The sequence below is a fragment of the Onychomys torridus genome, chromosome 8, assembly GCF_903995425.1.
Source record: "Onychomys torridus chromosome 8, mOncTor1.1, whole genome shotgun sequence".
NCBI classification, from domain to species: Eukaryota; Metazoa; Chordata; class Mammalia; order Rodentia; family Cricetidae; genus Onychomys; species Onychomys torridus.
Window position 1 is genome coordinate 56,005,075 of NC_050450.1, and position 23,489 is coordinate 56,028,563.

At 45.6% G+C, this 23,489-nt stretch overlaps 2 protein-coding genes across 2 annotated transcripts in view; one reads left to right on the forward strand and one right to left on the reverse strand.

Annotated features, from left to right (window-relative positions):
- Glp2r (glucagon like peptide 2 receptor) overlaps positions 1-5,107 on the reverse strand; it is a 52,967-nt gene extending 47,860 nt beyond the window's left edge. Inside the window, exon 1 of the mRNA XM_036194820.1 lies at positions 4,919-5,107. Within this exon, the coding sequence (XP_036050713.1) occupies positions 4,919-5,107 (189 nt within the window). The remainder of the gene's footprint in view (positions 1-4,918) is intronic.
- A 3,602-nt stretch (positions 5,108-8,709) lies between these two features.
- On the forward strand, positions 8,710-23,336 carry Gsg1l2 (GSG1 like 2). The gene is made up of 5 exons (XM_036195401.1): positions 8,710-9,007; positions 14,913-14,960; positions 18,709-18,861; positions 19,899-20,010; positions 23,087-23,336. The coding sequence occupies exons 1-5, from the start codon at positions 8,710-8,712 to the stop codon at positions 23,334-23,336; spliced, it is 861 nt and encodes a 286-aa protein (XP_036051294.1).
- The last annotated feature ends 153 nt before the right edge of the window (positions 23,337-23,489 follow it).

Sequence of the window (23,489 nt, forward strand, 5' to 3'; positions counted from 1 at the left end):
TAGCCAGGAAAAGGGATTCACAATTTGTTAAAGATACAATAGGTGCAACAGTGAGGTACAAAGCAGCCTCTAGAAAACCGGGAGATATTCCCCCTGAAGACATTCAAGTTTAAGTAAACATACACCATCAACCGCTGTCCCCCAAATAGTGAGCCCCATCTAGAACTAATGGGTGGTCTGGTTTGGACACCTAAGTAGTTTCTCCGATCTGCCCTCCCTCCTCTGTTCAGTGCACCCCTTCCCCAATGCCTTGGCAATCCCAGTGAGGTCTGTGGGTTGCTTCTATAGCTTTCGTAGAGGATCATAACACACACACACACACACACACACACACACACACACACACACACACACACATTTTGGGAAAGGGCTTGTGCTGTTGTCATTAATCCATAGCTTTCCAAAATTTTGCATTTCATGGCACCCTTAACTATCTCAGTAATTTTCCAAGGCATTCCCAGACCAAAAGAAAAAGCTAAATCTAAGGCCCTGTTTATTAAGTAAGTAAGTCCCAACAGTTTGTAAATATTTATATCTTAACAACTTTGAACCTATCAGGCATTGCACAATTTCTCAAACTTTAGGATGGGATTAGACATCACCACCTCCATTTCCTGTCCCATGCTGGTTCTGTTCTGTTTGGTACTTGATTTTTTAGCACAGTACCTGCAGACCACCATATTTTTCATGGTCTAATAGTAAGTCAAGCAGACACGGTGTTATGGAGCATAGCACTTGGGAGGGGGAGGCAGGAGGATCAAGAGTTCAAGTCCAACCTTAGCTACACTGTGAAATCAAGGCCAGCCTGGGCTATATGAGACCCTGTCAATTAAGTAAGTTCAGGTCTTAGGATGTAGCTCCTCCCCATGCTTACCTGACATGTGTAAGGCCTGGGTTCCACCCCAACACTACAAAAACAGAAGAAGCCATGAATATCTTGAGCTAAGAGTGTGCATGGTGTCTGGAAAGTGACACGATCACTGTTTCCTCCAAAAGTTAAAATTTCCCATAGCACCCACTGAATTCACCATGGTGCCCTGGGTATCTTGACACACAGTCTGGGAACCATGAGATTAGCCAATAAGGAGGAACCACAAGGATACAATAGCTGGTCTTATCTCAGCTTCATTTTTCAATGAGCTTTGAACCTCTGCTAATAATGTTCCTTTCTAGTTGAACCCCAAGAGGCACCAAGTAAGTTTATTAAGATATCGTTTAATGAAATAAGCATCCTAATCAGAGCTTGACTGACTCATATTTTCTTTCAAAATTTTCAGCAGATGAATTAATAACTAATCAACAAGTTTCCATAATCCTCAAAGTCATGAAAGTCAGACCCTCCCTTGCCTAAAGGGCTATTTGTGCCCTTAGACTCCTACCTCAGACCCACCTAAAGGAGAGACTATGAAATCAGTCTTTGGACCAAAATTCTCCTAGCTCCCTTGTTCTTTGCCAGCACTGATGGTGATGGCAAAATCAGGAGCTGGAGAGTCGGCTGTGTTGGTAGAATGCTTTGCTACACAAGCTAAAAGACCTGACTTTGGATTCCCAACACCCACGTAAAAAGCCAGGTGTGGTGGGTACATACATGCCTGTAATCCTAGAGTTACATGCCTGTAATCCTAGAGTTAGGGTGGAGGAGACAGAGGGAGTCCCATCTTACAGGCCAGCTAATCTGGCCAATTCAATGAGATCCTGCACCAGTGAGAGTCCCTGTCTTAAAAAAACAAGGCAGAGAGCAACGAAGGAGGTCACCTGGCATCAACCTCTGGCCCGAGCATATGCACACTCATGCACACAAACACACACACACTCACAAAAACACACACACAGCAGAAAACAAATTAGAGCTTAAAAAAAGAAAACAAAAAAACAAAAACAAAACAAACCACTGAATTTGATCAGCCTGGGGGGCTAGACAAACTCTGCCTTCCAGGAACTTATTTAAAACACATCAGAAAGGTGGGAGGCATCACATAGGCAGCATGTACCCATGACTGCGAAGAAATCAAGGTGTGTGCGGGAGGAGAGCCTTTATTGACATGCTTACGCAAAAATCTTTCTTCCTTTGTTAGAGAATGAGTACGCCACAGAAAAAAGAAAGGGAAAGGCATGGGGAACCAGAAACAGGGGAAAGGGGGATCACAACCTTCATCCTCAGGGAGCACCTTCCCTTCCAGATCCTCCTTTCCACACATGCTTCGTCTTACTTCCTTTTCTGTTGTGTTTTATTCTAACCAAAAAAAGGGGAAGCCATGTTTTCCTGCAAACTTTATTTTTCCACCTAGAAGACATATCCATTTGAGGATGTACTTAAAACTGCTTTGTTGTTGCTTTTATTCAACACCCCTTTAATTGCCGCACATAGTTCAGTGAACCAATGTGGTATAATTTAATTTTTAAATCCTCCAGCATAGAAAGTCAAAGTTACTTTCGGATGCTGCTAATGGGTGTCCATGGTGAAAATCCTCCTAACTAGACCTCTGTAGGGTGCACGTGGATCACAGTTCCTGGGTCAGGGAATATACACATTTTTAAAGGTTTTTGATAATGCTCCACCAAACTGTTTATCCTTGCCAATTTAATTTTTTTAACCCTGCACCATTTCATACATCAGCCATCAATGTGTAAAATCCACTTCTCCAAGTACCTTTAATAGTTTTAGTGCCTAATAACATAAATGAGTAAGAGGGTGGGTATGAGTTAGCACTACTCTGCCACTTGCATTTAGAAATTAAAGTATCTCTGAGAATTTCTCATTAAGTGAATTTTATGAAGACTTCCTGCCAGCACACACACACCACAGTCATTTATATCTCTGGGTAGGGAACTCATGTGTGAGCTAATGTCACGGATGTCTACGCAAAGCCTGGTAATGTATAAACATCTAAAGACTCAGGGTTAAAGCTGGATGGTCAAGGGGAGATTCATCAGAGTCAAAACCACATGCTGCAGAACAGAGAGAGCCAGGGTCTCTGAACACACAGTCCAAGCGACAAGGGTCAAGGAGACACCCCCCCCAACCCCCAGTGCATTTTTGATATGAAAACACCAGAGTAAAAGGGCTAAGGTATGATTTGGTCGGCATTGTCAGCCAGCCTGAAGGACTGCAGACTCTGCTGTTATTATATATAAATAGTCATATGTCAACAGCTCCCAAGAGTGCTAGAGAAGACAGAACACAGGGCCACCACCCGCTGGGTAGACACAATGGCTCCCCAGCTCATGAGTGTACATGAGGGAAGGCAATCGTGTAACTCCCTGGAGTTTTTTGCTCATCTATTTAATGGGTTCAATAGTAATATTCTTCTCATGAGCTGCCTGTGAGCATTCCACAGGATGAGGTATAAGGAGGCATCTTCCAGTGGTATGGCCAGGGCTGCAGTAGTATGGGTGTGTGCTGGACAGTTGGACACATATGAATAGAAAATGAGTAGATTGCAACAGTTAGCTGGATGCATTGGGTTTTTAGAGGGATACCCAGAGACTGCAAGCAAGGATGGCATGCCACCAACTCTCCCTACAATGGCACCACCAGTCACGGTGCAAAGAGCAGACCAAGGTCAGCTGCTCCTTGGGGATATAGTCCCCTTATAAGACTCTGCCACCATAGAAAGATTCCCCAAGACCACCAGTTGTCCCCAAGTTGACAGTACATGAAGGATGAAGGCAGCCTGAGGGAGAGCTTGGATGCAGCCAGTCAGAAGCAACGTTGTTTGCCTGTCTAGCCTCTGGCAGAAGGGCTGAGAAAGGGGACATTTATGAGATCTGGCACCTTTGCCCTCCCTGGATGCAGGATGTTTTCATTCTTAAGCTGCAAATGAGGGCTAGAAAGCAGAAGGGGAAAAGACAGTCATTTCTACAGTGTTTTCTCTACCGAGGTAAGTGGAGTCGCTTCCACCACAGCTCTGAAGAAACGAGACCTTGGAGAGGGAAGGAGAAGGCCAAGGGCTAACCTCCTCCAAAAAGAATAAAGCAAGCTACTGAAAAGCCTAACTAGAGGCTTCAGTTAAACACGTGCTCTCACACCCAGAGAGCCCTCCACCATCCTACAGTGGGTCTGCACTGATGAGTGTGGAGTCGTATCCCTTAACCTCCGCAGGCTCCATTTCCTTCTCTGTAAAATGGGGTTAACAAGAGAGTCTCCCTCGCAGGGGTACTGAGAGCACAGAACAAGATCATAGAAGCGGGGATACATGATACCAAACTCAGTGCCACTTGGCTATTGGTGTGTTCATGCTCTTTATGTGTCTGCTGCTAAAAATTAGACCACAAAATAAATATAGCATGCACACTTGTTGTTTTAACTTGGATGTAAGTGAACAGTGGGAAAGTGTTGGGTGTGTAGCCCCCAAATGTGAGTGAGGGGGAGTTCCAGTTGGTGGGATCACTGTGATTTGTAGCTTACATTGATAGGTCTTTGGATTCTGTGTCTTTTTATTTTATAGACTATAGAATACAATAAAGAAATAATTCTACGTATTTGCAATAGGAATGAAGGAAAAGAGGAAAGAAGGGGGAAAAAGGCACTCCCTGTCACCACTCAAACCAGGGAACTTGCATTTCCTGTGAGCACTCAAACCAAGGAGAGTGTACAGGGGGATACAAGCAGCCGCTCATCAATGTGGATGTGGAAGATGCTTCTGGAAGGATGTAAAGGGAAGACTGGGACACAAATAATTTCTACTTCATTATTTCAGCTCTGTAAAATAATGCACAGACAAGAGACTGGGGGAAAAAAAACAGCCAAAAAATGAACAATGAACAGGACTCTGTGGTTATGGCTGAGCATCATTTTCTTAATATGGTTTTCTTCTTCCCAAATTGCCTACAAGGGGCCTAAATTGCTTCTACAATCAGAAAACATGCACAACTGATAATATTAACAAGAAGAATGAGGAATAAAATCTGCTCTTACTTGTTTGATGGAAACCAGCAGAAGCAGGGTGAGGAAGAGCCTCCTAGGGCCCCAGAGCAGATGCATCCCGTGGAACTGGAGAGGACCGGTCCTCTGGGCCGCAGGGATGCCCACCGGCTGTGCCCGCATCCGGGGCACGGGCCCCTCTCTCGTTCTTCTGGGCACTGCCGGGCTTGGTTGGGGCCTCATCCTCCGGGCGCCCTTTCACAAGTGCAAGCACATCCCTCCAGCACTCCAAGATGTACCGCAGGCGGTGGCCTCCTGCATTCCTCCTTGTCCAGAGAGGAAGTGTTTGCACAAGTCCTCTGCAGGCCGCCGAGTGTCTGAGCTGCTCTACAACCATCTACCGAATCTCCAAGTTTCTCATCCCCCGCCTGCCCCTCCTAAAATCTTGGGAGATTTTTCCCAGACCTACCCCAAGACGGCTATGCTGCCTGGGACTTCCTCAGCAGGCCCAGAAGAAAAAGTAAGGCATGCTTTCCATCCCGAGGAGTCTGCTCCATGCACAGGGCAGGACTGAGGTTCGGACAGCTGGAGAGGATGGGTCGAGATGCCAGGTGGGTATCTTTTATGCCAGTATTCCTTTCTAAGGCATCCAAGTTTTCTAAACTGTGCTGTGGCTGGCCACAAAGGCAGGGCCACCTCTGAGCTCTGATTATGCCAAGGTAACAAGGACAGTTTGCCTGTCTCACAGGCAACACCTCCAGACCCCAGGTCTGTAGCAAAAGCCCATTCAGTGTTGAGAGTTGCAGCTACACACTTAGCAAAACAATGGGTGGAAAGCACAGAGGTTGGTGCCTCCCAGTTGCCCACGTGTTCGGAGCAGGCTGTTGAGCTCTGAACACAATGTTGCTCTGATCACCTGGAAACTTCTATGGAATTCATGACCCACCACTTACTAACCAACACCCTACCCTCCCACTTCAGTTTACAGTTACAATATCTTCCATCTGCTGAGCTGTTTGACTTAAACTCACAAGTATCCTCCCAAGGCGCCATTACTTCTTCATCGGGGCTGAGAAATAGTGGGGTTCAGAGAGGTTAAGTTTTTTTGGGGGGGGGCTACACAGCCAGTTAAAGAGAGAGCCAAGCCCTCTAGCCCAGTCCCCTGATCACGGCTACCTGGTCAGGAGCTATTTGTTCTTACCACCCTGGCCTCAGAGCAAACACCTAGCCTCTAGCAGGCTCTTCTCTGTCTCTAAGGCTTTCCTTGGGTCCCTCACTCCTCCTCTGTCTGGACAACTCCCAGAATTCTCTCCACCTTTTCCAGTTGGAGGCCCAAGTGGAAAGTGATAGACAATATGTCAGAAAGGCAAGAGTCAGGAAAGGTAGATTTCTGTCCTTCCCTCCCTGTCCTCTCCCTCCCTCCCTCCTTCCCTCCCCCTTCCCTTCTTTCCTCCTCCACCTCTTTCTTTTTTTTACACATTTGAATCAAATCTTAGCTCATTTCCATTAGCTGTGAATTCTGAACATTCAGGGGAAAATGCATGAACACCACTAGATAAAAAGACCCTAAAAATCTTAAAACCCTCATGTGGCAAGCATTCAAACCTTAATAGCCAAAAGATCAGTCTGGAAAGGACTCCCAGATGGGCTTTTGTGCTGATGTGATTTCCAGAGTCAATGTGGTCATCTCTTTGGGAACACAGAAAATGGGATGGAGTGGCAGGGAGGAAGGAAAGTGTGTGTGTGTGTGTGTGTGTGTGTGTGTGTGTGTGTGTGTGTGTGTGTGTGTGTGTGTGTAAAATGTGGCTGGAAAGCTATTCTACACACATCAAAGGGGGACTTCCAGGTTGCATGGTGGGGGAGAAAATGCCTGCTTTGTACAAATATTTCACCTTGCTTCTTTAAATGTTTCTCAAAAGCATTTTTCCTGATCCCCCCACACACACACACAAAGGACATGCCTTGGCTAATGTGTACAATTCCCCCACCTGCTACCTGTTGGAATGGCTGCCATCTAGTGACAGAATGTGGTAAGCCTGTCTGTGAAGGCACTGTGTGGTTTCTAAGGCTACCAAGAGCAGGGAGCCCAGGTCCTCAGGCTTTGCCAGCGGGGAAGAACAGATGGGAGGAGACAGATACAAATGTCACTGCCCGTTTACATCTGGAAGTCTCGAGGCCTGCCCCACACGTAATGAGGAGCCTGCACTCTTCCGAGGCCACACAGGCTCACCATTCCTTCCTGCCTTCAGGCTTATTGAATTTCTTATGTAAATTTTCACTTTTCCCAGAGTTTCTAATTGCCTTTTCTTTCCTCAACCTAAAAACGTTTGGTTTAGTTTGTGTTTTATTCCTCAGACCTAAGCAAAAGACAAGGTTCCTGGGAGGCTCCACACTCCTTCCTAACCCTACTTGAGACATGGCCACCAAGGGGCAGGGCCTAGCCTTACCCTCCCACAGACTTAAGGATCTTCAGCATCAGCCCTCCTGCAGTGAGGATGTGCGTGATGGTCCAAGGGCTTTGAGTCCCCTGGATAGTGTGAAGTTCTGCAGCCAGCTGAGCGCATGTCCTTCCCCTGCTCTGCACAATACACAGACTTGGAGGCAAACTGCCTGTGTCTTGCTCCTCCGAGTCCCTGAGCTAAACACCAGTCCTCTCAGCCTCTTTCCCAGGGCTGGGTAAGAAACAGGCCCAGAAATTCCCCAAGTTTCCGAATTTCTTATGTGTTCACTCTTACACGCAGATCCTAACTTCTAAGGCTTATGTGTGCAAACAGAGGTTTGTGAGAGTGGGTGTGGACTTTGAAGCTAGACGGCAGACCATGGGGGGTGGGGGGCACAAGAGAATTTAGGAATGTGGAGGAAGAGGACAAAAGATCACATATGTCGTGGGAGTAGAAAGGAAGTGACTGGGGGTGGGAGGGCAGGAGGAGGGCAGATGGGAAAGAAGGTAGAAAGAGAAACAACAAAAGCAAATTTTTTTTGGAAAATGTCATAATGAAACCTAACTATTTGTAAGCTAATACTTTTTTTAGAAAGCATTTCATGCTTCTGAATCTAACACCAAAGGCCCCCCTCAATTCCAAAAGTTAGAGTGGAGTGGGCCATCCTGACACCCACCCAAATAGTCAAAACCAGTGTTCTCTATAATTGTCAAAGGAAGCAACCCTGCTGTCCATCAAGAGATAAACAGAGAAACTAGTTGTGATACATTAAACACAAGGGAATAGTATTCTGCCTTGCAAAGTCACGAGTTTTTGACGTCTACTACAACATGATGAAATTTGAGGATGTTACACTATGTGAAATAAGCCAGGCATATAAGGAAGAATAAATAACCGAATGGTTACATTTCTATGTGGCTTTTTGTAGAATTCCAAGACAGTAAGGAAGATTGGAGGCTGCCAGGAGCTCAGAGGAGAGGGAATAGAAAGTTGTTTAGCGGTGACAGGGCTTTGATTTTGGATTTTGCAAGCCAAGGGGAGCTCTGGAGATGGAGGTGAGGTTTGCATAGCACTGTGACCATGCTCACTGCCACTGAACTGTAAACTTACGGTTAAAGTAGGACATTTTTGTTATGAATATTTTACTACCAATTTAGAAAATGGGCCAATGTCCCTTGCACATATTCATCCTAGGGAGGACAAAAGGGCCCACTCTGAACTTCACAGGAGGGTATCTCGGGGCACAGTACTTACACAAACGCTGCATGCTGGAATATACTCAGGTTCCCCAGGGGACCATGAGCTGTGTCAGGATGCCAGATGGCAGGGCTAGAGGACGGAGACCATGATACAGTAGAGAGGAGGGGCCCTCGCTCACTCTGGCACTAGGAGCTTCATTCTGGCATGGACAGGGCGAGGTGGCAACGGGTACTGACCCTCTTCCCCATCTGCCTGGCGTTTGCCTTCTCCCTCACGGCCATGGGCAGCAGCCACTGGTGCGAGGGGATCCGAAGGATGACAAAACCTCTGTGCCAGGACCTCCTGGAGGGACTGAACTGCATTCACTTCAGCCGGGCCAGCAGCAGCCCTGGTGATAGCCAGGCTGTCCAGTACATCTGGGAGACGGGGGACGACAAGTTCATCCAGCGCAGGTTCCACGCGGGGCTCTGGCAGTCCTGTGAGGAAAGTCTCAACAGCACAGGTGAGTGCAGTCTGTGTCCCCAGGCTGACAGGTGCAGGATGGCTCTGAGAAGGGGCTCCAGAGCCAGACTGCCTGGGATTGAATCTTGGCTCAGTTTCTCAAGAATCAAAGATGGGGGTCTAACATTGTAGTCTTGGCTGGCCTGGAATATAGACTCAGAGAGATAAACCTGCCTGCCTCTGAGTGTGTGTGTGTGTGTGTGTGTGTGTGTGTGTGTGTGTGTACCCTCTCTAGAGTTACAAGCAGTTGTGTGACACCTGACTTGTTGATGGGGCTGGAGGGATGGCTCAGCCTTTACAGGCTAGGCTCACAACTAAAAATAAAAACAAACAACCACAACAACAAAAAAACGTAGCATCATTACGTCACCTACCAGATCTATCACAATCAAGGCCCATAACAAGTTGGACCTTTGTCTCAGGCAGCCCTTGAAACGGGCCTGCGCAATAGAGCCTTCCCTCAGCTCTGAAGCGGGAGACTGAGCATGGGGCAAGCCTCCTCTCGTGTTAGTCGGCCCCGACTCATTAACCCCTTCTGGACTTCGTTGATCAGAGGGGAACGTTGATCATTGTAAATGGTGAGAGAAGAAGGAAGAGAAGATGGAGCGTTAGGACATAGAGCAGTTTCCAGCAAGTGCTTTGGCCTCACAAAGAGCGGAAGAGGGAAGACTGGCAACCCTTGATGTTAGACAGGCTGGCTGAAGCCCATGCTCAGGGCTAGATATGCTCCGCTGCTTTTAAAGCAAAGATCCCAAAGTGAAAAGGGGGGCACCCACACAGTCCCCACTTATTTTCTGACCTCAGACTACTACATTTCTCATAGAGATGTTTATTTCGCCATCTTGTGGCATTTAAATTTTTTTTCTTGGAGCCTAAGTAGATTGTAACAAGGGGCAGTACTCCAAGATACAGCGCAACCACCTCCAACCCCATCCAAGTGGGCTTCTGAGGGACAAATAATGTCCCACCTTAGCCTCCAGACAAAGTGGCCTGTGATCCGTATGATGCAGGCACAGCAGTAGTACCTGGAGCTAAGACTACCAAAGGGACTTCCCAAGTCTTCTTTTCTCTGGAGTACTAGCATATAAAGTCCATTGTCTCTAACCTCCCCACTCCCCCCTCCACCCACACGTAGTAGTTCCATTTGGTTTGTGATCGATCCTATATCCTCTGGGATCGCCAAGATAGTCCCATGTTTTTGCTTCGGGAACTGTAGACACCACATCGATAAGCAAATGGCTTAAGAACTTCTGTTTCCAAGTCACTTCCCCCCACCTGAGGATAGCCTCACATCTGCACAGCTTTGTGTAATGGCATGAGTCAGAATCGCCCGGTAGCATGTCAACATCCAGGTACCCAGCCCCAGCGCTCTAACTCAATAGATCTGGACTGGAGTCTAGAAACCGGCTCTTGTTTATTTGTTTGTTTGTTTGGTTGGTTGGTTGGTTGGTTGGTTGGTTGATTGGTTGGGTAGGTTTTTTTGTTGTTGTTGATGTTTTTGTTTTTGTTTTTGTTTTTTAATTTTAGCTAAGGTAATATTGCACAGATAAGAGTCACACATTTTGAAAGGCTTATAAGTAAAACCAACATTCTCTGTCCCTTCCTTCAGGGAAAACTGTTTCTATATGAAGGACAAACATGGGTATCTTCATTTTAGACATTAGACTTAGTGTTATAATAAGTAAAACTTATCATTCTCCGTGAGGGTATCCCACATAACATCTGCTATCTTCCTTTTTTTATTTAAATCATAAGCCAGTAATTTTGAATAGATGTTGCTCCTTCTAGCTAGCATCAGAAAGGATGTTCTGATTACATTTATTGTTTGTACAGATTTTTGGTTTCCCTGGAGTTTCTAATTGCTGCGTCTCTTACCGCCCTCATAACATTAGTATTTCTATTCCACTCAACTTTATTCTCTCTAGAGTACCTCTATTTCTAATTTACCTTCCTCGTGACTATGGCACACACCACAGCGAGAGAATCAGGCTCCAGGACACAGAAAAGCCTTCTGGATAGAAGGTAGTTGGAATGTCACGGGGCATATTCACCTACTTCCGCACGGGGCTAGGGGGACTAACAGAGGGGGATCCACAGTGCTGAAAGCTAAGAAAGTCCTGGAAATATCTAAGATAGAAGTAAAATGAGAAAAGGTGTGATAATGGTTAAGATGGGGGCTCATTTATGATGGGAATAAAAGATATGCTAACTAGGTATAGACAAGGCTTCATGAAGGAGACAGCCGTTGTGCCAAGCCCCCACATGTTTTAGCTTTTTAGCTTTTGCGATGTGTGTTTGTATGTGCATTGGGCGTGTGTGTGTGTGTGTGTGTGTGTGTGTGTGTGTGTGTGTGTGTGTGTGTACATATATGTGGAGACCACAACCTCAGATGTCATCCTTGGGAATGATACCTCCATGTCCCTGGGGCAGCTGTCCCTCCCTCCGTTACATCAGGGGAAAAACCTAACTGAAGAGACTGGCATTGCCTTGGCATTGGCATGCTATTTGTGATGTCAGAGGGAGAGTGGCGTTCAGCAGAGCATGAGCTGGGAGTGGTTTTCTTCATTGCTTTTCCTGTCAGAAAAACTGCCTTGGCTGGACTTAAGGAAAGGGAGGAACACTGGACTTTAAGGAGGCCCAGAAGCATGCATCAGCTGGCTATCTGCATGCCCTGTGGTGTGTGTTCCTTAGTCACTACAACTCTAGGCTGGTGTTGGTGTAAATTATCCCTAAGACTTAGGATAAAAAGTCGTTAATCAGCCTGTGTGTGTGTGTGTGTGTGTGTGTGTGTGTGTGTGTGTGTAAGTCCTCATCTTAAAACAGGATCTAGGGTCAACATTAAGAGACTGTATGAGGCTCTTTTAACTCCTTCCTCTACAGGAAGTCCCCTTGGCATTCCTGTCAACCCAGGGAGTACACATACACATATGTATACACACACACACACACACACACACACACACACACACACACAAACATACACACACCACCAACACCACCACTTTCACTTGGATGGCAATATTGGAGGACCTTTCCTACATCATGTAGGGCACACACTGAATTTTAAAGAAGACTGATGTTTTATGGGATGTATCTAAAGCAAAAAGTTTAGAGTTCAATTTTGACTTGATAGGAATTCATTAATATCAGACATTAGAGGATAAGTAAAAGCTAAGTGGGCCAGTTGTGGTGGCACATGCCTTTAATCCCAGCACTCAGGAGACAGAGGCAGATGGATCACTAGGAGTTTGAGGCCAGCCTCTTCTACAAAGTAAGTTCCATGACAGCCAGTGCTACACAGAGAAACCCTGTCTCAAGAAATAAAACAAGACAAACAAAAACAAAAACAAACAAACAAACAAACAAACAAAAAGCAGGTATTAGAAGTTACAAACACAAACAGCTCACAGGAAGTGGCAACAGAATTGGATGAAGAAGTCGGGCTTGCCAGTGACCTTGAACCTCATGCCTTGACCAAGGGGTCATCCGTTAGAGCTCAGCTCAGCACTGGGGTCAGGTCTTCTTGGGAGCTCAGTACATACAGATCCTTTGCTTTTGTGAAGGAAGATATTTGGAGTTTTCTATCTCCTAATTAAAAAATATGTTTAGGGCTTTACACAGGCCCACAAAGCCATGTCTGCAGTGAAGTGGAACAGCACCCAGTCACTGAGTACTTGGGCTATCACAAGCACCTGGGAGGCTAGGTGCATGAGAGAGAGTGGAGTAAGGACGGAAATGAATGGGAAGTAGTACAAACAGTGGGGAGTTGGGAGCAGGTGGAATGGGCTCAATGAACGGGTAATAAGGACTCTGGTTGCAAGAAGATGTTCCTAACCAATTGCAGGCAAGGGACTTGGGGGTGGGCCCCAGTTTTGCATCATGGGACCTAACTGAGAAAAGGTTTCCTATCTGAGTCAACTCGTCTCCCTGCAAGTGGGCCCTTCAGCGCTTTGAGAAGGGAGTCTCTCCCTCTCTTTTCACATTCTCAAAGATTTGCAATGAAAGCTCCTGGTAGAGGCAAGGCTCACATGTTCTTTTCCTTAGGCAAATCTCTGAAGCAATGATGTATGCCTGAGTAGACCCTGAGCTGTTCCGCTGAACTGGGAGCTTTCAGACGGGGCATGTGGGTAGCCCCAGGGCCTTGATTCAAGGGCAGAACGGCAGAGTCGAGCGCCCAGGGCTCCTACAGCTGCCTTACCCAAGCCCTGCCAAGCTATGTAACACCCGCCTCTCTGGCTTCATGGGATTTGTAAAGATTTTTCTTCTTAATCCTGCTGGCTTTGTTCAGAAGGAACACCGTTTCTGAGGATTCACATTAATCAAGGGGTCATTCGGGTCTAGCTCTCTGGACCCAGCTAAACTTGCCCTTCTAAGCTATTGGGAATTCTCTTAATCTGTTCAGCTAGCTTTCTGGTGCTCTGTGCCTTGCCCCTGCCTGGCTCCTGACTTCCCCTACCCCCACCCCTGCCCCTACCCTGCCTTACCCTGCTCCTGGCTTCTCTTCCATTACTGTGGAAAAGATAGCTCTCCTCAGACTCAGAATACTTACTCCTTTCATGTGCTTGGAATGTGGTTTGAGGGTGTCCCCCAAAGGTTCATGTGCCGATCCTGGTCCCCCGGTGGTGATTTAAGGCAGTAGGATTTTTCAGAGGTGGGACCTCGTGAAAGATGGTTGGGTCATGGATGCTACCCTCTTTGTCCTGAGATCCTGGTTAGTTCATGAGGGAGTGAACCCCACTTGCCCGCTGTCATGCAGTGACTGCTCCCGGTCTCGTACTCACAAACTCCCATCGTGACGCAGGCTGCCACTGCGATTTGACTAGGCCAGGCCCTCATCAGAGCCAAGCAGAAGCCAGGCTCTTGCTCTTAAAAGTCCAGAATTGTGAGCTAACAAATACTTACTCTTCTTTGTAAAGTATCCAAACTTTGGTATTGTGTTATAGGAAAACAGACTAATATATGTCTCTAAGCATTAGGTAAAGAGATAGCTAGCGGCTAGTGATGTGGGAAAACGTACCTGTTCTCAGGTAGGAAAGCCCCACTTTTCTCTTCTTTTCTTTTCTCTTCTTACCTCTTCTTTTCTCTACCCCTCTCCCTCTCTCCTTTTTTCCTTCCTTCCTTTCTTTCCAGTACTAGGAATTGAACCTAGGGCCTTGCAAATGAATGCTAGGCGAACACTCTACTGAGTCACACCTACAGCCCTGAAAACCTCACTTTCAACCCTTTACTCACTTTGTAACTTGCTTTGAGCATGACTTTCAGACTTGCAAAATAGAGATCCTTGTACTGCCATCACTCGATAATTAAACACGAGAGCGCGTCGGCAATCTGCAGCATGTTTTCACAACTATTTTACTACGGACCTTACTTAGACCTGGTCTGAGATCCAGAAAATAGGCTCAGAGAAGTCTGGAAACTTCCTGTGGGGGTAGTCACAGAAGCTACACCTCGGGGACGGATCTGCCACATGCGGCCCATCATCTTCTGCTGCTGTCACTACTGACCTCCCTTTGTCCCCACTTCCTCTGCCTGTGCCCCTTCCTCACACTACCATCTCACCTCCATTTTGCTCTCTTTCCACCCTCCCACCATTAGATTCCTTTTGCCCAACCCCTACACACCAGCCATGAGGGATCCTTTCTAGTTTCTGCATTTACTAATGTTTATTTCCACCTGGACATGTATACTTCAGGGTAACATGCTAGAATATGCCTGGGGAAATATATGATATCTGTCTTTCTGGGTCTGGGTTACCACTCATAAATAATGTTTTCCAAATCCACCCAATTTTCTGCAAATTCGTTTTTCTTTATAGCTGAATAGAATCATATATGCACAGCACATATTTTGTTATCCATTTGTCTGTTTGTGGAACGGGGCTTGGCTGTATTCTCCTTGTCTTCTAGGCGAGCGATGCAGGTGCTTCCTGGGGATAGTGCCCACGGAGGGACAAGGTAAGGATTGTGCTTTCAGCCAGGGTCCCTCACACCATCCGAATGGCTCTTATTGTTTTGTTGGATACAGGGAAAGGATGAGATGGTTGGGTATGGTTTTACCCATGAAGTCAACCATGCTCCATTTGTGTGCCTTATAACCCTGGTGTGCTGGAAGATGGTAGTCAGCTTCCCAGGCTGACAGGAAACTGGCTGGTAGAGGCTACAGCTTTCCAAGCCATAAATATTCCCACAGTGGCCAATCTCAAGTTCTGTGGGTGAAGCAAAGGCAGAGTTGGGAAGACACGAGATCTGGAATACTTTGCCTTGTGTGCTTCCTTCTCTCCATCATCCATCGGGAGTTTGGGCTTGCTTTTTGGTGTCTGCTCTCCCAGAGGGAACGGAGCCTTTATGAAGCTGCAGAGAGGATCCTGTTAGTCTGTTCCTCTGTCCCATCACCTGACTCGCCTGCTTGGTAGTAGGATTTTTACAAATTTGTATTTCCCTTCTGTCCCCTCTACCCACCCTTCTCCCCACCACATCCAACACAGCTCCAGCTGCGATCCCAGCAAGAGTGCATGAGCAGCTTGCATGGACACAAAAGATGTCTATAGAACTGGAGCCCACCCAAACCTCTTAAATGGTCAGACCCTTCTGCCCTCATGGTTAAGTTTGTGTATCTTCTTTCAAGGCTTTCATTTTGATTTGTGTGTTGGGGGTGTGTATGAATCTGAACACCTCTTGGCAGGTACCTGCAGAGGCCAGAAGAGGAGTGGGGATACCCTGGAGATGGAGTTACAGGTGGTTGTGAATCACCAGACTTGGGTACTGGTAGCTGAACTCTGGTCCTCTGCAAGAGCAGCAAGTGCTCTTAGCGGCAGAGCCATCTCGCCAACCCCTGTGCATTACAATGGACAATGTCTCCATTGTAATGAAAACATGCTGACTTGTAATCTGGGGGCTGGACATTCCCAGAGTCTCTTACAACTCTTATGCCAGGATTTTGGTTATGTTTTCCGCCCATCAGTCTTTATATCCTCTTTAAGGTCCTAGGATCCCCTTGACTGACCAATTTCCTCAGACTCCACCAAGATGCTGATATAGAAATATAGGATATAGATATGATAGGATGAAAGGGTAGCTTAATGAACCTACTTTTAAAGAACAACAACTTGTTTGAAAATGTTTGACATTGCTATGATTTTAGTTTATTGATATAAATTTAAGGTCACTTAAGGTATTATGTTTATGTAACTCATTTAAAATTTTAATGTATAATTAAGAAATATAGATTAGCCGGGCGGTGGTGGTGCACGCCTTTAGTCCCAGCACTCGGAAGGCAGAGGCAGGCGGTTCTCTGTGAGTTCGAGGCCAGCCTGGACTACCAAGTGAGTTCCAGGAAAGGCGCAAAGCTACACAGAGAAACCCTATCTCGAAAAACAAAAAAAAAAACAAAACAAAAAAACAACAAAAAAAAGAAATATAGATTAATAATTAGTCATCTATGATAGTCAAACTTATAGTCATGTTAGGTTTTCTAAATATGCATAGATATAATTCAATTAGGTAGGTAATCTTCAAACACTTCAAAGACCTACAGAATATGCCATTTAAAAGGTTTTAAAAACTTAAACTTTCTGGACAATGAGACATGTCCGCTCCTGGCAGTACCGATTTACTTCAGAGAATAGAATGGGCATCGAAGACACTCCATATGGAGTTTGTGGTGATATATTGTGTCCCCCAATATATTGTGCATCCTAATAAACTTATCTGGGGTCAGAGGACAGAACAGCCATTAGACATAGAGGCCAGAAAATGGTGGCACACATGTCTTTAAATCTACCACTTGGGAGGCAGAGATCCATCCGGATATCTGTGAGTTCAAAGCCACACTGGAAACAGCCAGACATGGTGACTCACACCTTTAATCCCAGGAAGTGATGGCAGAAAGCAGAAAGGTATATAAGGCATGAAAACCAGAAACTAAAGCTGGTTAAGCTTTTAGACTTTTGAGCAGCACAGTTCAGCTGAGATCCATTTGGATGAGGATTCAGAAGCTTCCAGTCTGAGGAAACAGGATCAACTGAGGAACTGGCAAGGTGAGGTGGCTGTGGCTTGTTCTGCTTCTCTGATCTTCCAGCATTCACCCCAATACCCAACTCCAGGTTTGTTTTTATTAATAAGATAAACAGGAGTTTATCTTCTTGGAAAAAATAGCCATTTGGGCAAGAAACTATTCTTGCCTGGACTGCTGATAAAATGTTGTATAAACTGGACATGCAGGACTCATAGGAAGGTGACCACTAAGTTTGCCAAAACAAGGTGAAATGGTTCTTCAGGTCCCTGCTTCACAGAGGAGACTGCCAGACATTCTACAAGACACAAAGAGAAGCAACTAAGAGACTCTAGGCCTATAGGCTGAAGATGGATGCCCCAATGTTGCAGAGGAATATTGGATGACTGTCCAGGAAGCCAGCTGTCTCTGCCATTCTAGATTTTTGGAAGCTGTTTACAGTGCTCTTCCTGTTTACTTAGGTAATATTATATTGTTCTGAGGTCTTTGATGTAGTTGAAGACTAGATAGTTATAATTATGGTTTTCCTTGGTTGTGATAAGAGATAAGGCAGATATGAAACCTTCGACTCACAAATATAGGATAGATATGATATCTTCTTTAATTTTGCCAAATACAAATAGACTAGATATTATAACTATAATTCTTGCTTGATAACAGTTTTGTTATAACATAATTTTACTATGTTGAAGTTAAAACCTTCCTTTTAAATAGAAAGAAAAGGGGAAATGATGGGTGATGTCATTCTATATGTTGTGAATATGTGTTGTTCTGATTGGTTGATAAATAAAGCTGTTTGGCCAATGTGAAGCAGAATAAGGTTAGGCAGGACATTCCAACTAGAAAGAAAGGAAGGAGAAAGGCAGAGCAGAAGAGATACTGCTAGCCGCCTCCAGGAGAAGCAAGATGTAATGACATTGGTAATCCACAAGCCACTTGGCAAAGTATAGACTTATATAAATGGGTTAATTTAAGATGTAAGAGCTAGCTAACAAGAATCTTGAGCCATTAGGCCATAGAGTTCATAATTAATATCAGTCTCTGTGTGTTCATTTTGATCTGAGTGGCTGCAGGACCACGGGGCCATGGGAGCCAGGTGGGACCAAGGAAATATTCAGCTACAAGATGCCTTTGGATTTCACATTGCAGTCTTTCTGTAGCAAGTGTCTTGCATCACCACCACTTACCTGTATCCACAGGGAGTACTTATGCTGGAAACTTGGTCCTCAGGGCAGAGCTACTGAGAGGTGATGAGAAACTCTCAGAGGTGAAGACCAAGAGAGATTTAAGGTCTTTGGAGTGCTGCTCAGAAGGAATCAATCCTTTGCAACCCTGAGTTAGTTCCCATGAAAGAGTGTTAGAAAAGGATAATCCTGGCCTCCCTCACCCCTCTCCTGTCCCTCTGGCTTCATGTCAGCCTGAATTTCTCCTTTTCATATATGACTCCACCATGACACCAAGCTCATGTTGTAAGATAGTCAAGGAAGTTTTGCAAGAACCAGGCCCATGCTGTCTGGGCTTTACATCACCCAAAACTGTGAACTGAAGAGACCTTTTTGTTTACAAAATGCCTAGCCTCCAGGCTTTTATTACAAGAATAGAAAGTGTGTTAGAAATAAAAACCAAAGTATCAAGCCTTCCTTCCAGTTATGCATTGTGAATGCTCAGCATTTCTGTCCTTTGTGTTTCTAGGTGTTTTGTGGCTCTCCATTGGGGCTGAAGTCTTGGATGTCTTCCTGATACTGACAGGTGTCATCTTCCTGGGCTTCAGTGTGAGTTGTTACCATTCTGGATGCAACTGGCTCAAGGTGGATGCCTCAGTGGCCATCCTCATGGTGCTTGCAGGTATTTTCTAGCAGGAGCTGTTTCCCCCAGCCCATCCCAGACAAGACAAGATGCCTCAAGCCAGAGAATAGTCTGGCTGGCTTCCTCCAGTCACTGGCTGGCTCAATAAGACAGCTGGTCTTCTGGAAAAGTCACTGGACTGGTTCCATTGAGTGGAAGTAGTGTTGAAAAGAAAAAAGATGGGCAGAAGTAGAGAGAAACACTTACCAGTTTGTGTCACAGGCAGGGAAGAGGCTGCACTGGTGCTGGGAACAGTAATGACCTCACTTACAAAGAGGTTAGCTTTAAATCCATAGAGAAATCTTCTGAGGTCAGACCTCTGGGACATAACACCTGTATATAAGCAAGTATATATTAAGTAACTCTGGGAGAGTTACTTAACTTTGGCAAGTTAACTGTCATAGCTAAGCTCTGGTGAAGACAAAAGAGGAGTGTACCTACTACATACATTTCAATATCTTAAAAATTACAAACATTTGATACAAATGTTCCACAAAGAACTCTTATTTTTTTAAGGCTACTTCTGCTCTCCAAATGACTTAATTTGGCCTTCTAAGGTTCATAAAGTTAATGTCTCCACCAAGGTAGAGAACCCTGCACTTATGGCTTCCTTCCAGCCTCCAGACAGACACACAAAGTTCTGTTAATATGTATCAGTCCAACTTGTGCATCATCCCTGTGTTTGATGAACATAACACATCTTGCCTAGGACTTAGCATTGGTAAGTAGAAAGATAAAATCCAATAGCTAGATATTCCACAGCAAAGATCAGGGCCATGGACATATGGAGATTCCTGCTCAGGTCCTGGTATCTACTGTGTTCCTCTTGGTTATGATAAGGCCTGTTTTGGGGTATCCCTTTAGTTTCTACTGTGGGAATGAGTGTCAGATGGAGTGCTTAAGGGTGTGTAAGTGTTGATACTACATAAGGATCTGTGGATGCCAGAGTGCTCCCAGCATCCAACACATGCAGGGTAGAACAGATTTCCCATTGTGCTGTGTTCTAAACTGTAGTTTACAAATCTTTGCTTACACAGGGCTCCTGGGCATGGTGGCCCACATGATGTACACAACTAGTTTTCAAATCACTGTGAACCTGGGACCAGAAGATTGGCGGCCCCAGACATGGGACTATGGCTGGTCCTATTGGTAAGTTGCTTGGTTACCATGCTCAAGCTCTGGAGGACCAGAAGAAATGAACATAGATTTTTGTAGAAAAATAGACATTGTTGTAGGGCTGGTACCTGCCATTCCTGTCACTCTTGATTGGTAATATAACCTTTCTATAATCCAGACTTCTCAGCTGTAGAGTAAAATCACTTATCTTTACTTTTTAAGAGTGTTTTTATAATCTATTTTTTAAAGTTTTTATTAGTTATTTTTATTTTGTGTGCATTGATGTTTCGTCTGCATGTATGTCTGTGTGAGGGTATTTATTTAGAGCTGAGTGCTCCAAGGTCTCTCACTCTCTGCACTTTGTCCAGTTGTGGATCACTGTGTTCATTACCATCTACTGCAAGAAGAAGCTTCTCTGCTGAGAGTTGATTGGTGCTCTGATCTATGGGTATAGCAGTACGTCATTGGAAGTCATTTTATTGCTGTGTTCCTTTTATAGAAGAATAGTAGTAGGTTTCCCCACCCCCTAGGGCCCATGACCTATCTCAGATTCTTTCCATTTTAACAGTGTCAGGTATGGATTTCATCTTAAGGAGTAGACCTTCAATTACCATGAATGCTAGTCAGTAGGGGTGAAGCTTCTAGCTGGGCATCATCTTGATCCTTCCATCTTCAATGACATATATAAGTTGTGTCTTTAGCAATAGGGCCTTACCATCAGGCTGTAGAGACTAAAGATGTATTTATTAAATACTTGACAAGTGGTAAAATCTAGATTTTTAAACACAGATTGGAGAAATTTTTCCTGAGCTTGACCCTTTCAGACCCAGCTTCTATTTCTGTTGGAAAGACTCAGTCATGTCATGCAAGACCACAGGGGATTTCTTTATTTCTTTGTAAATTCTTGGTTCTACAGTGGTAGAGATCAAACCAAGGGACTCGCACATGCTAGGCAGGTGCTTTACTGCTGACCTGCCTCATGAACCCCAAACATAGTGCATCTTAAAAACCAATGTACTTATACTCACATTTTCATCCCACACAATAACCTCTAACACTGGGAGAGAGTTGCCAGCTTCAAAACGGAGTCACTTGCATCAAAACCTGACAAAATAGAGCCAAAGAAAGCCATACACTGAGCACTCACTCATAATTCTCCTGATACTTGGAACTTTTGAAAAATAAAAAAATTCAGGCAAGAATGTACTATGACCTACACCAAGACACCTAGAGGCATAGGAGAGCCAGTCACTTGAACAAGAACCCCCAACACAACGAGTGTAGCACAAACTTGGCCCCAAGTCACAAAGATCAAGATGTACCACCAGGATTACAAATCTTACCTAGAAACTACTGACACCAGCCAATCATCATTTCCGATCTCCTAATGGACACAAGATAGCTCATCCATTTTTCTTTTTCAGTAACCAGCCTTTGCCTTCACTCTCCAGAAATGCCAGAGGATACCCCTGTCAGTCCAGGTGTCCTAGATTGCACTTTGATTTGTTATTTGTGCCAAATAACAACTTGGCTTGGAGAACTGTCTTTGTATTTTCCTTTGGTGCTGACAGGTATTCTGCTGTCTGTAAAAGTCATTTTTAGCTATTACTCCCTCATGATGCCATTAATCTTCATGAGGCACCTGTTTCTAAACCCTTCTCAGCTTTTGCCTCCCCAGTCGGAAGATGTTGATTTTTATAACTGAGACTCCGGACACTATTCCTTCCACCTGGGTCACTGGAGTGGCTTCCAGCTTAACTGGTGCCCTGGGTTCTGAGGCCTTATCACCAGCATTATCCACACTTGAGTGATCAATAGACAGACATTGGCTGTTTTAGTCCTTGTGTATCCAGAACGACACTTATCTGGTACTCTGTGCTTGATCGTCTGGCCAAAAATTAAAAATTTTAAAATGTCCAAAAGTCTGTTGAAAATCATTTGCCCTTGGAATTTTGAAGGCACAGTTCTGTTTTCTTCCTGCATGTATTGTTGTTGTCAAGGGTCCAACACCGTTCTGACTACTGCTTTCTCCGCAAGGGTCAGGATGTCCTCTGATGGGATGTTCTTTCCATCACATCCCTCCTACTTTTGTGTGCTTGGCAAGCTGCTTATCTTGTCCCCACACTTCAGGGAACTTCTCCTGTGTCACTTCTTGGACTATTTCTTCTCCTTGCTTTTCTGCTCTCTTAGAACTCGCCCTAGCTGGGCACTGGGGCTCCTTGTCCAAAGGTCCTATCTCTTTCCTTACCAGCCCTCTTGCTCTTTTTGTTTCACTGTCTGGCGGTGAGGGTGGTGTTGGGGGGAGGGGAGATGCCCTCTGCTTGCCTTCCAGCCTTCATTCCGAGGTTAGGCATGAGAAAAGAGCAAAACAACATTTGCTCTTCAGCCCATTTTCACACTAAGCCTATCTTCAGACCAGCTTTCCCCTCTGTTTCCCACACATACTCCTATCTCTGGGTCGTTTGTGCCTGTGTCTTAGGGGACTAAACCTGTGCTCTCCTAGACACATGGGTGTGGGGTCATGTTTGTGGTGTGGAAGACATCTGAGGGCCAGTCAGTCATCGCCCGTAGTCAGACTTTTGCCTGATGTCTGTGTGTGTGTGTGTGTGTGTGTGTGTGTGTGTGTGTGTGTGTGTGTGTGTAAGGATGCCTCTCGAGGACTCGGTGGGGTTATGCGATATACTCCTCCTCCTCTTCTGGGAACCCCACCCCCTAAATGCTGCAGGTTGCTCCTGTCTTCCATGGACCAGTCACTCCTCTCACAATTGCCTGCCACCCCTTCGCGTCTCCTCCTTACTATAACTCCAATACTCTCCCCCAGGGAGGCTGTAGAGAGCGGAAGGAGCTCCTGAAGTCATTCTTTCCTGCAAACCCTGCCGTCTCCTACCTTACCCTTTTCCAGGAAGTGCAGAATTTTGTAATTTGCTTCCACAACAAATCCACCCAGTGAAGGGAAATCTCCCAACCTGACTGTATGAGGTACCTACGGGCACAAAACAGCATCCCCGTGGATAACAGCAATGTCTCCCTACCCCCACATGGGTGGCCAACCCCAGGGCAGCCCTGGAATCTCACTTCAGGCCTTTCCTAACTGTGCCTTCTGTTGCAGCCTCGCCTGGGGATCTTTCGCCCTCTGTATGGCTGTGTCAGTGGCAACCATGAGCAGATACACCACCGCCCACGCAGAGAAGCCAAGGGCACAGAGAGGCGGTCCGTGCCCTCAGCACAACATCCCACAGCCTGAGGCATCACAGCAGGCTTGGCAGACAGGAGCTGCTCCCCGCCCTGTGGGACAAGTCTTCGTGAATGTTCCTGGACACCATCCCCTAGGTACAGGAGGCAAAGTGTCTGTGTGCTAGCCATGTGTACACGCAGATGAGCCAGGCATTGTTACCACAATGGGGTTCAGAAGACTATGGTATAAATAAACCTTCCAGTACCCACCTCTGGATTCACCCTTTCATGCCCCCTACAATGCCAGTATCTTTAGAGGAGATAATGTCTATGGAAGG